The sequence below is a fragment of the Ochotona princeps genome, chromosome 22 (assembly GCF_030435755.1).
Source record: "Ochotona princeps isolate mOchPri1 chromosome 22, mOchPri1.hap1, whole genome shotgun sequence".
In the NCBI taxonomy this organism is placed as follows: Eukaryota; Metazoa; Chordata; class Mammalia; order Lagomorpha; family Ochotonidae; genus Ochotona; species Ochotona princeps.
This window is the reverse complement of record NC_080853.1, coordinates 258,136-269,941: the sequence shown is the minus strand read 5'-3', so window position 1 is coordinate 269,941 and position 11,806 is coordinate 258,136. Positions and strand designations below refer to the sequence as shown.

Genomic DNA, 11,806 nt, shown 5'->3' with positions numbered 1-11,806 from the left:
GGGGTTGGCAGGTCCTCTGGTGAACTCACCCCAGTCTGTCCAGGGCTTCCCAGGCTGGGCCTGACTCCCCCCACTTGTGACCAAGGAGCACAAGTTCATCCACCTAGGCGTCCCCAAACAGCTGCAGGTGGCACTGGTGGACTCTGCACTGCATGGGGCTCAAGACGGGAGTAGGGGTATGCGTGGTCTAGTTGCTGGGGGCGGCCAAGCTGCCCTAGGAGGAATACCACCTCAGGGCCCACATCTCCCCCAGTTCTGGCCTCTTAGGGTTGGTAGAATGGATGTGGAGGGCCTCCATCCTGCTATCACTGGTTGTGAGGTGGTCAGGGACCAGGACACCCTCAGCCCCACACCAGGGCACATCCATCATGCCCCTGCAGGAGACGAGTCTCTTGGTGGCCCCTGCAGAAGCAGCTGCATCCACTCCCCAAAGAACCAGCCCCAGGATGCCAGGGCCGGAGACTGGAGCTTGGACAGACTTTATTCTGAATAGTCTGCAGGGGCACTGTGGGCAGTCCCGGACACACCTGGAAGGCCTCAGGCCTTGTGTCAACAGGCTGGTCCAAGCTGTTCCTCCAGGACCTCCAGGCACAACCTGACCTGGCCTCACCAGGGGAGCCAGTGAGCGGAAGGGACTCCTGTCTGAGGCCGTGAGGGCTGTGTTCACGGCAGGTCCAGTCACCAGTCCACCTGCACGATTAATGGGCCTCTGCTGCTCTGGCCAGCCGCCACCCAGCACACCCTGGGGTCCAGAGCCATGGTATCTGTGCTGTTCCAGAGTTTGTCTTAGAGCAAATGAGGCAGACACAGGGAAAGGCAGGCCCAGCCAAGGGTGACGGCATGTCGGTGACATGGAGTGCTGCAGCTAGGTGATGTCCCTCTGCCGTGGCGGCCGGTGGATGTTCCGTACGACGCACTTCACCATCCACTCGATGCCCTCACGTACCCCTTTGCTGCAGACATGGGTGGGGAGGTGAGGCAGAAGCACAGGCCATGGGGCAGAGGCTCCCTCCGCCATGATGCCCGCTTACCCGGTGAGGGCAGAACAGGCCTGGGTCAGGCAGTCCCGCCGACCGATCTTGCAGGTGCAGTCACTTAGTGCAGTCTTGATATCAGGGATGGAGAGGCACGGCTGGGGGAGGAGAAGCCATGAGCAGCAGCACGCCTCTCCCCTGCACACACAGATGCGGGCAACGGGGAGGGGAGCAGGGGGCAGCCGACTGCAGCTGTGTCCCCAGGACCCCCCACGACTGCCTCAGGCACCTGGGGTGTTGGTGTGGGCTCACCTCCACATCTTGCTTGTTAGCCAGCACCAGCACAGGGACCCCCTCCAGTGCCTCGCTCGTCACCACTTTCTCTATGGGAGAAAGAGGTAGCACCTGGTACCCTGTGTCCACCCAGAGGCCAGCCCCTGTGGCCAGGGTGGCCTGTTGCTGGCCCCAGCGAGGTTTGAGCGATGCAGCCCTTGGCAGGGAGTGCCCCCTCCTTCAAGCCAGCTCAGGACATGGGGTGTTCACCTCGGGGGTTGCGGCCACTCACCAAACGCCTGCTTGGACTCGGGCAGCCTCTCCTCATCGGTGGAGTCGATGACATAGATGACGCCATGACACTCGGCATAATACTGTGGGAAGCAGGAGCCTGGGGTTGGAGCCGCGGCCCTGCCCTGGGCTCACAGGCCAAGACCAGGTGGGCCCCCAACCCCTTCACATTCCTGTGGGAGGGTCCTGCGCCCAAGGCAGAGGCGTGGTCCAGGCAAGTGTCACAGCCTCTGTCCAGGAATACAGTGGATGGCCTCCAGTCGTTCCTAGACACCAGTCACATCTGCCCTCTCTTGGCCTGCTTGGCAGCACCGTGGGGCCAGCCAGCTGAGCCCAGGCCGCACAGCTGAGCCCAGGTCCCATGGCTGAGGTCCCATGCTGTGGACAGCCCGGCCACCACATCCCTCAGCCCACCCCGACGGCCCTGTGCCACCGAGAGCCCCGTGTGATGTAGGGCAACCCCAGGAATGGGTTGGTTGAGACACATGGGGCATAACTAGAAGCTGAGCTGCATCTCACCTTGTCCCACAGGGACTGAAGCTCCTCCTGTCCCCCGAGGTCCCAGAACATGAGGCGCGTCTTTCCCACGTCCACGGTGCCGACTGCAGGGCAGAGCAGGACATGTCCAGGAGACCAGGAGCGCCGCCCCCGCCCGCCCCCCGCCCTCCGCCCTTACGCACTGTTGAGGCCCACGGTAGTGGTGATCTTGGCCAGGCTCATCCCCTTGTAGTTCTTGCTGAACCGGGTCTTGGACTGTTCCAGGAAGGTCTGGGGACACCGGGCAGGCTCAGGCCGCGGGCAGGCGCAGGCCGCGGGCTGGGCGCGTCCCGGGGACCGCGATCGGTGGCCATCATCTAACACCACCTACCGTCTTCCCGGCGTTGTCCAGGCCCAGGATGAGGATGCAGTACTCGTCCTTCTGGAACATGTACTTGTACAGGCCGGACAGCAGCGTGTACATCCTGCGGTGGACACCCGCCCGTTGCGGGGCCCTCGGGCGCCGGTCTCGGGCCGCTCGCAGGCGGAGGGGGCCGCGCCCCGCGCCCCGCGCCCGCCGGGATCTTCCTGCTGACCCGGCGCTGACCTCGCGCGGCGCGGCACCGGACGCGTCCCGGCGGTCCCCGCGCGCCAGGCAGTTCCGGCGGAAGTACGGTGGGGCGGCGAGCCGGGCGGAAGGGCCGGGGTGGCGCCGGTTCGCGGCCCGGGGCTGGCGGAATGGACGCTCCGGGCCTGCAGGCCGCGCTGCAGGCGTCCCGTGCGCAGCTGCAGCAGGTGGAGCGGGCGCTGGTCGCCGCGGACCCCGCAGAGCGGGCCGACCTGCTCCGGCTACGCGCGGACCTGCAGGAGCTGACCGCGCTGACCGAGGCGGCGCTGACCGAGGCCGGGCTGGGCGAGGCCGGACAGATCGAGGCCGCGCTCGCCGAGCCGGAGCAGACCCAGGCCGCGCTCGCCGAGGCCGGACAGACCGAGCCCGGGCGCGGGGCCAAGGTGAGCGCGCCCTTCCCCGGCACCGGAGGCCTGCCCGAGTACCACAACGCCATGGTGGTGAGCACTGAGGCGGCGTGCGTGCGGGTGCTGTGCCTGTGCCCGACCCGCGCTGCGCTCAGGCCCTGCCCGTTCTACCTGGAGAACAGGTGCCGGTTCCAGGACAAGTGCAGGTGAGACGACTGGGTGGGGACGCGGGGACACGGGGAGCGCTTCGTCGGCCGATCCTTGGTCCTCGCTCCGGGTCTGCGTGCAGGTGCAGGGGGCCGGCACTTGGGCCCCATAGAGTGCTGCAGGAGCTGGCGCCCACCTAGGATGCCTGCTCCTCTGGCCGGGGAAGCTTAGCCCGCTGGGCACGGTCACGGTCATAAGGTCAGGGTCCTGCGTGGAGGGCCTCTGACGGGGTCTGGAGTGGGAGGCACCATGGGGGTTCGGTTCTGGGCTGCTGCAGGCTGAGGCTGTTCATCGCCAAGAGTTTTGTCTCTGCGGCTGCGTTATTTTGAGAATTCTTGGACAATGACAGGATTTCCTACAAATCTGCTGCTTTGGCACACGGTGCTTATTCCGTGTTTGGATGCTATGCTTTCTGTCTCCTTCAGGTTTGCCCAGAGTCAGTGACAAGAGCCCCAACCCCCTTCCTGGCCAGGCTGTCCCTTCCCGGGAGGGAGCCCCCACCTGTCACTGCAGGCGCCCCTTCCCGGGAGGGAGCTCCCACCAGTCACTGCAGACACCACCTGTCTCCGGGAGGGAGCTCCCACCAGTCACTGCAGACACCACCTGTCTCCGGGAGGGAGCTCCCACCAGTCACTGCAGACACCACCTGTCTCCGGGAGGGAACTCCCACCAGTCACTGCAGGTGCCCCTTCCCGGGAGGGAGCTCCCACCAGTCACTGCAGACACCACCTGTGTCCGGGAGGGAGCTCCCACCAGTCACTGCAGGTACCCCTTCCCGGGAGGGAGCTCCCACCAGTCACTGCAGACACCACCTGTCTCCGGGAGGGAGCTCCCACCTGTCACTGCAGGCGCCCCTTCCCGGGAGCTGTTCCTGCTCCTCCCTTCCTCCCCCTTCCCATTTGAAATGCAGAGAGAGGAGGGAGATCTCCACTGGTCAACTTCCAGTATCTCTGGCAGTCAGAATTGTGCTCCGTCTTGGCCAGGAGCCTGCCCAGCACTTGAGGCTGTGTGGCAGCTGGAAGTTGGAACATGGGAGGCTGGCATCCAAGAAGCCCACTGTGCCCCGTGCCCACTGAAGCATCCACTTCTGGAAGATCCTACTTCTTGAGCCATTGTCATGTGTCATCTGCAGTTTGAGTTGTACGGTGTCTGGCCTCCTAAGCCAGGCTCTGCCACTGTCCCCTGTGCAGTGCGTGTGGCCCTCTCTGCAGCCCCAGGGTCCTAGCTCGCCAGTGTCAGGGACACCCCTGGTCCCTTTCCCCACCCAGAGCTGAGCCCACTGTGCTGCCAGCTCTGGTCTATTCCAGAGCAGCTAATTGTTCAGTGTCTGTGGGGACGCTGCCCAGCCTGTCCTGGGCCATAGTGGGAACTGGGTGACTTTAAACCCATGTCAGTGCCACAGCTGGTAAAACCGCCTGCGATGGTGTTCCATGTGGTCACCTTTTCATGTCCCGCAGCTCCCTGCTAATGTGCCTGGGAGGGCAGTGGGTGACAGCCCAGTGCCTAGACCCAGCCCCTGCGTGGGTAACTGGCTGGGGCTCCTGGCTCCTGACAACCTGGCATCGTGGAGTGAGCCAGCAGGTGGAGGAGCTGTTGGGTCACTCCTCGTGTCACCTCTGCAAACATCCTGGATGGTTTTTTGTTGTTTTTTTTTTAAAGATTTATTTTATTTTTATTACAAAGTCAGATATACTGAGAGGAGGAGAGATAGAGAGGAAGTGGAGCTGCCGGGATTAGAACCAGCAGCCATATGGGATCAAGGCGAGGACCTTAGCCACTAGGCCACGCTGCCAAGCCCCTGGATGTTTTTTCATGCTTGTGTTTTTCCATGAACAAGACCCTCCAGGCATGGTGACTGGGCAGTGGCAAGCGTTTGTGAAGCTGTAGGTGGAAATGTCCCAGCCACACCTGACCTTGGGTATTCAGGGCTGGGGCGCCTCTCTATCCAGTTCTTGGGGTACATCGTGTGGCGAATCACCCTGACAGGTATAGCAGCCCAGCCGCAGTGCCCACAGGGGCTGGTGCCAGCACAGTCCTGCAGCTCTACTGGCAGCCCTCAGATGTGCTGGTACACATGTGGGCATGTGAGCTGGGCATGTGAGCATGTGCCTGCCCTCACTGCCCATGCGTCTCTCTGCAGGTTCTCCCACGGGGAGGTGGTCCCTCTCAATGAGCTGCGTCCCTTCCAGGAGCCTGACCTCAGCTCGCTGCAGGTCGGCTCTGCGTGTCTGGCCAAGCACCAGGATGGGCTCTGGCACCCGGCACGAATCACTGGTAAGGCCCTCCCTAATGGCCCTCAGCCTGGGGCCCTGCTCCCCCTCTCCCAGCCACTGACCCTGCCATCCGTCTCTTTCCAGACATGGACAGCGGTTACTACACGGTCAAGTTTGACTCACTGCTGCTGAAGGAGGCTGTGGTGGAAGGAGACAGCATTTTGCCCCCATTGCACCCAACGGCTGAAGAGTCCTCCAACTCAGACAGCAGTGACACTGACAGCGACGGGGGCTCCAGCTATGCCCGAGGTACAGCTATAGCCCACAGGACTCCCAACTGAGGGGCAGTGGGAGCAGGGGGCCGATTGCACCCTCGTGGGATGGGTTACTCCTTAGGTCCAGAGCTAGCTACTGGCGAATATCCCAGGGGCTGTGCACAAGAAACTGCCGAAGCCCTGGGGTGTGGGGAAGGTGGGAGTCAGGCTGGGTTGTGGTGATGGGGCTCGATGCGGGGCGTATGAGGCCATCACAGCCCGAGTGGCCAACTTGGGTGGCCTGTTGCCTCACCACCCTGTCTCCGCAGTGGTGGAGCTGAACGCCGTGGATGCTGGGACCTGCAGCTCTGCCTTTGCTGGCTGGGAGGCCCACACACGGGGCATCGGCTCCAAACTCCTGGCCAAGATGGGCTATGTGCTTGGCAAGGGTGAGCAAAAGCTGTCCAGAGCGGTGCGGGGGTGGGGGCTGGGGACCCAGCACAGTCCTGGGGCCCCTCAGCACCACGGTTGGCCCATGTCTCCCCAGGCCTGGGCCGGAACCTGGAGGGCAGGGTGGAGCCTGTCCAGGCTGTGGTGTTGCCTCGCGGAAAGTCACTGGACCAGTGCGCCGAAATCCTGCAGAAGAAGGGCCGGCAGGACGGGGCCGGCGTCGCCAGGGCCCCGCGGGGCCGGCGGCGAGAGTCTGGGCCTGGGGGCCGCCTACCACCCCGCAGCATCTTTGACTTCCTGAACGAGAAACTACAGGGCCAGTCCCCTGTGGCCTCACAGGCTGAGGTGGCCCCATCCACGCAGAGGGGCAAGGACATGTACCATGCCAGCAAGAGCACCAAGCAAGCCCTGAGCCTGCGGCTCTTGCAGACCGAGGAGCAGATCGAGCGGACCCAGCGAGACATCCGCGGCATCCAAGAGGCCCTAGCCCGCAACGCTGGCCGGTAGGTGGCCGAGGACACCTGCTGGGGGGCGGCAGGGTGGAAGTGCACCCTGCTGATGGCCCCCCTCGGTGCAGGGCAGCTGCGGCCCAGCTGGAGGAAAAGCTGGCAGGAGCCCAGCGGCAGCTGGGGCAGCTCCGGGCCCGGGAGGCTGGCCTGCAACGTGAGCGGAAGAAGGCCGACACCCACAAGAAGATGACGGAGTTTTAGTGACCCCAGGCCACAAGCACGGCCCCAGGAGCCAGCCAGGTTGTGCAGCCGCTTGGGCTGTCATGGACACTAAGAAGGATCTACCCTACCCTGGCTGCCCCTACTCCGGTCTCGGTGGCCTGTGGAATGGACATGGGGCTGGACGGTGGCTTCTGGACACTGTCCCCCACTCGTGTCTTGGGCATTTCCTCAGTGAGGACATTAAAGTGGTTTCATCCATGTCTCTTGAGGCTCGGCCAGCTGTAGGCTCTCTGGGGGGAGGGGTTCTCCCTCATCTCCTGTTTGGGACGGCAAGCAGGTGGGCCAAAGCCGGGCTCTGGCCACCAGAGCCTGCTGAGTGGCCTTCCCACCCCCACTGGGTGTGAGGCCAGCGGGCTCGTGGCACCTAGAGCCGGGTGGGGTCCCAGGTGGGTGCTGTGCTGAGGACTCCCCAGATGGGGCAAGGAGGAGCGGCTGGTACTGCCCAGGTGAGTCCCTATTCTGCCCTCCAGCTGGCGAGCCCTGCCCTCCTCGGTGACCTCCCAACCCCAGGGCGGGGGCGGCTGTGATTGAGTTCTGGGCTATGGGGCCTGGCTGCTCTGTCACTGGGGCCAGCCTGGCGGAACACTGCACACCAGGAGCCCTCTCCTGGCAGGCAGGTGGACGCATCTGGTAGGGTGGGGCCGGAGCTTCCTGTGTGCTGAGTCGACCGGGGTGCAGAGGTGCCTGGCCCCAGTGCCCTCTCTTCTGCCTCCAGGCTCCCAGCTGCAGGGGCTGGGCAGCAGGTGGCTTCCACAGTCCCCACTCTCTGGCTCCTGGGCGGCTTCTCCCTGCTCTTCCCGCTACAGGTAAGCCTGCCCAGCTTGCCAATACACCCAGGCCTCTGCACAGCCCACCACCCTGTCCCTGCTGTAATGGTTCCTGTCTCCAGGAGGCAGTGAGTGCCGGGCTGTCCCTGGGGTGAGGACAAGCCAGGCAGGGGACAAGGATCTGACTGCCTGTCCAGCAGGCGCTGCTGACCAGGGGCCACTGCCCAAGCCACTCAGATGCCAGCCTATACCAGCTGCACAGCAGAGGTGAGCATGAAAGGGCAACAGGAGTCTGGCCCCAGGCCCCCAGCCCCCCTGCAGCCCCTGTGACTTCTCACCTGACCCCCCCAGACCTGTAGCCTGCCAGCCTAGGCCTCCTACACCCACACCTGCCTGACGCATCCATGGGCAGCGCCAGGCCACAGGCAGCTGGCCCCCCTCTGCCTTCCCACTCTGCCATCACGCCGTTCACTGGCCCACGGGATACCTACTCCACCTTGGGGCTGGCCATGGTCCTGCAGGCCAGCCTGATGCTGCCAAGCCTGGAAGTGGCCAAGTACGCCTGCACCAGACCCAGGACAGACTGAACCCCCAGGCAGGCCCCAGCGGCTGAGGTAAAGGGGGTGTGCAGGGGAGGGAGGTTGGACTGGGCCTCCACAGGTGGGTAGCAGCCCCTGAACATACCCTCCTGCAGGTGGGCTTCTGTACCCCAAGTCAGCCAGCTCTGGAGGAGGGACCCCGCAGGCAGGGCAGTAAGCGCACCCTGGAGCACATATGTGAGCCACGGAATTGGAGAGGCGTGCACAGCCCCCAGCCCTTTCCTGCAGGGAAGGCCCCGCCAATAAATCCTGATGCCACAATGACTTCCCTTCCTCCATGTGTGAGAAGCCTCGGGGGCTGGGACTTGGACCTTGGTAGGTTCTGGGCTGCAGGACAGAAGGGGCAGTGGGCAGCAAGTGCTAACCTGCCTGGCAGACAGCTCCTTCCCAGCCTAGGCAGATCCAGGGCTGGGATTCACCACTGGGGGTGTGGCCGCTGGCCCTGTGTGTCTTTGGGCCCAGTGGCACAGGCTAAACGCTTCCTTTTTCTTTCTTTTCTTTTTTTTTTTTTTTAAGTTTATTTTATTTTTTGGAAAGTCATATACAGAGAGGAGAAGAGACAGAGAGGAAGATCTTCCATCCGTTGATTCACTGCCTAAGTGGCTGCAATGACCGGAGCTGTGCTGATCTGAAGCCAGGAGCCTCTTCCGGGTCTCCCATACAGGTGCAGGCTTTGGGTCATCCACTGCTTTCCCAGGCCACAAGCAGGGAGCTGGATGGAAAGTGGGGCTGCTGGGATTAGAACCGGCGCTCATAGGAGATCCCAGTGCGTGCAAGATGAGGACTTTAGCTGCCAGTCTACCGTGCTGGGCCCAGCTAAGTGCTTCTTAAGCTGAGTCCCCTGTGTGGGTATGACTCGGCCATATGAAGTGGATGGTGCTGCCGGAGCCAAGGTGCAGGACTCTGGACACTGGCCACCACTCCAGAGCTCGTGCAGCAGTGGTTGCTGGGGGGACCCTCTGTTGGAAGACCAAAGGAGGGCTCACAGGGAGCCCAGGTGGGGTTTTACCCAGTCACAGCTCGCTAGCCTGGAGTGTACATGTGCAGGGCAACCCCGCAGCTCAGCCCTGGAAGCTTGGTCTCTGCCCGGACCCCTGGCTGCTCCTGACAGCTGCGGGCTTGGCCATCTGAACAGAGATGGAGCCTGGGACAGGCTTGTGTGTGCATGTGGGCCATGTACCCTGGGGGAGGGCCTGGCAGAGGTCACAGCTTCACGGTCTTAGCGCCCTCCAGTGGTTCCCAGGCCTGGGGGACGCTTAGGCTGACTGGTGGCCCTGCTCACCTGGAAATCCAACTGGGGTCCTAAGCCTGGATGGTCCAGTGGGTGGGCTGAATGCTCTGTGGCCCCAGGACGGGCTCTCCCAAGAGGCCCTCTGGGAACGGGTGACAGCACGGTAGGGGCTGACCAAGGCCTGTGTGTCCCAAGGGAGGGTGTCATGGCCCTGCACAGCCAGGCTTGGAGCCCTAAACAGATGCCTTGCCTGAGCACTGGGCATGGTTGCAGCAGCCGGCACCCCCTTCCCCCTTGGCCACCTACCCTAAGGAAGAGGAAGGTGAGTTTATGGGAAGGCCTGGCCTGTTCTGGATGCTGAGCATGGCAGCTGCCTGGAGCGCCTGCGCTGGAGCCAACCAGTAGGGGGCGCTCGTAGGCCTTGAATCACCCAGATGGGCTCGCTCCCAGCACCAGGCAGGCCGGGCCAGAATACAGGTGAACAGGACATGGCCGACCTGACTGACAGTCGCACAGCCTACAGCCCACCCCACCCCCCAGGGCTGCCCTGCCGTAGTGTCCTCTTGTCCTGCACCCCCATGAGAGTCACTGATGAAGCTCCTGGTCTCAGCTTCAGATCAGGTCAGCTCTGGCCATGGTGGCCATTTGAGGAATGGACCGTAAAATGGAAGAGCTCTCTCACCTGCCTAGGTTGCCTTGTACTTGCCAGCAGTAGCTGGCAGGCACTCTAGGCCTGGGCAAATGCCATGTATGTGCTAACTATGCCAGTGTGCCAGCATAGCTGCTTAACTATTATTGTAAAGATAAGTGGGGAAGGCAGGGAATTCTGGGCTGGGACATGCTACCCCAGCCCCTGGGCAAGGGTGCTCAGGATGGCGCTGGTGGGGAGGAGGTTGGGGGCATACTGGAGTGGGAGCAACTGAGGGCACATGTGACAGGGGAGGAATGGCTGTTGGGGTCTTCCACACACCAAGCCGCTGTTCTCACAGGCAGGCGAGGGAGCTGCAACGGTGGTTCACAGCGTGGACTGGAGGGCATGTCTGGGTCAGGCCAAGGCACCTGCCCATGTGGGAGACCTGGGCTGGGTTGTGACAGCCAGTTATGCATGAAGACCAGGCTTGTGTGGGGCTGGCTGGAGTGGAACTGACCAGGAGGCTGCATCCACTTGTATGTACAGTGGCTGGTGCAGGTGACAGGCTGCAGCTGACCCTGCACTGGGGGTGTGCACAGGTCAAGTCTGAGGTCACTCCAGGTGAGGTTTCTTTGGGGACTCTTCACCTAGACTGCTGGACTCAGACCCCATCCACCTCAGAAAATCTCAGGGTGTGTGGTCCGACCTTGGGGTACACGTATCAGGCCTGGGTCTCTTTAGTTGCTGCTAATGCCTGTGCAGTGGACAACATGTCCAGCTGCACACAGAGAACATGATGGCGAGCTCACCTGGGGGATGCCGACTGCCTCATCAGAAGGTGGAAGAAGGAACAGGTCGGACAGCATGTTCCTGAGATGGACTTTGTCAACCAGACACCTTGGAGTAATGAAACCAGAAACTTCAGAACTACCGAAACCACTCGGTAACCCCTCAGAACACTTCCTCGCACTGTGCTCTGAAGCGCCATCAAATGAATAGTCCTCCACCCCGGTGCTGGTGCACTGTGACAGCAAGGAGCGGACCCTGCTCTCCTGTGGACTCAGGAGAGAAGTGGAATATGTCCCACGCACCTTCCTACATTCCTGACCTCCCGTCATAACTGGAGGCCCACATGGACGTGCATCCTTAACTATGTAGACAATATTAAAATTGTTTAAAGATCTGTCTCCTTTCTGTTACTAAGACTTTTTAAAGTGTTTTGGTTTTTTTTTTTTTTTTGCAAGTGAGAGATGGAGAGGAAGATCTTCCGTCTGCTGATTCATTCCCCAAGCTGCTGCAACGGCCGGAGCTGCACCAATCCGAAGCCAGGAGCCCACAGCCTTTTCTAGCTGTCCTCCACTGCTTTCCCAGGCCATAAGCAGGGAGCTGGATGGGAAATGGCAGTGCCAGGATTAGAAACAGTGCCCATATGAGATCCCAGCGCTTTCAAGGTGAGGACTTTAGCCACTAGATCACCGTGCCGGACCTGCTGGTCTTATTCTTAAAAACGTCTTAGTAGGGTCTGGCATGGTAGCCTAGTAGCTAAAGTGCTCATCTTACACATGCTGGGATCTCATTTGAATGCTGCTTCTAATGCCAGTGGCCCTGCTTTCCACCCAGCTCCCTGCTTGTGGCCTGGGAAGGCAGTTAAGGACGGCCCAAAGCCTTGGAACCCTGCACCCACGTGGGGGTCCTGGAGGAGCCTCCTGGCACCTGGCTTTGGATCAGTGTAG

At 62.1% G+C, this 11,806-nt stretch overlaps 2 protein-coding genes across 2 annotated transcripts; one reads left to right on the top strand and one right to left on the bottom strand.

Moving 5' to 3' along the window:
- Positions 1-565: 565 nt before the first annotated feature.
- ARFRP1 (ADP ribosylation factor related protein 1) lies at positions 566-2,589 on the bottom strand. The gene is made up of 7 exons (XM_004585955.4): positions 2,407-2,589; positions 2,219-2,306; positions 2,058-2,140; positions 1,540-1,621; positions 1,287-1,357; positions 1,032-1,132; positions 566-953 (listed from the first exon to the last, which is right to left on the bottom strand). Exons 1-7 carry the CDS (start codon positions 2,497-2,499, stop codon positions 866-868), a joined length of 606 nt encoding a protein of 201 aa, XP_004586012.1. The 5' UTR covers positions 2,500-2,589; the 3' UTR covers positions 566-865.
- Positions 2,590-2,676: 87 nt separating this feature from the next.
- Positions 2,677-7,047, top strand: ZGPAT (zinc finger CCCH-type and G-patch domain containing). Its single transcript, XM_058679262.1, has 6 exons — positions 2,677-3,196; positions 5,338-5,471; positions 5,555-5,719; positions 5,994-6,113; positions 6,212-6,617; positions 6,692-7,047. The coding sequence occupies exons 1-6, from the start codon at positions 2,754-2,756 to the stop codon at positions 6,822-6,824; spliced, it is 1,401 nt and encodes a 466-aa protein (XP_058535245.1). The 5' UTR covers positions 2,677-2,753; the 3' UTR covers positions 6,825-7,047.
- The last annotated feature ends 4,759 nt before the right edge of the window (positions 7,048-11,806 follow it).

Coding starts and splice junctions, on each gene's coding strand:
- ZGPAT (XM_058679262.1), top strand. CDS start 2,754: ATGGACGCTCCGGGCCTGCAGGCCGCGCTGCAGGCGTCCCGTGCGCAG. Junction 5,472..5,554: donor GCACCCGGCACGAATCACTG/GTAAGGCCCTCC, acceptor GTCTCTTTCCAG/ACATGGACAGCGGTTACTAC. Junction 6,618..6,691: donor CTAGCCCGCAACGCTGGCCG/GTAGGTGGCCGA, acceptor CCCTCGGTGCAG/GGCAGCTGCGGCCCAGCTGG.
- ARFRP1 (XM_004585955.4), bottom strand. CDS start 2,499: ATGTACACGCTGCTGTCCGGCCTGTACAAGTACATGTTCCAGAAGGAC. Junction 2,307..2,406: donor TGGACAACGCCGGGAAGACG/GTAGGTGGTGTT, acceptor CGGTGTCCCCAG/ACCTTCCTGGAACAGTCCAA. Junction 954..1,031: donor GCCTGTTCTGCCCTCACCGG/GTAAGCGGGCAT, acceptor CCATGTCTGCAG/CAAAGGGGTACGTGAGGGCA.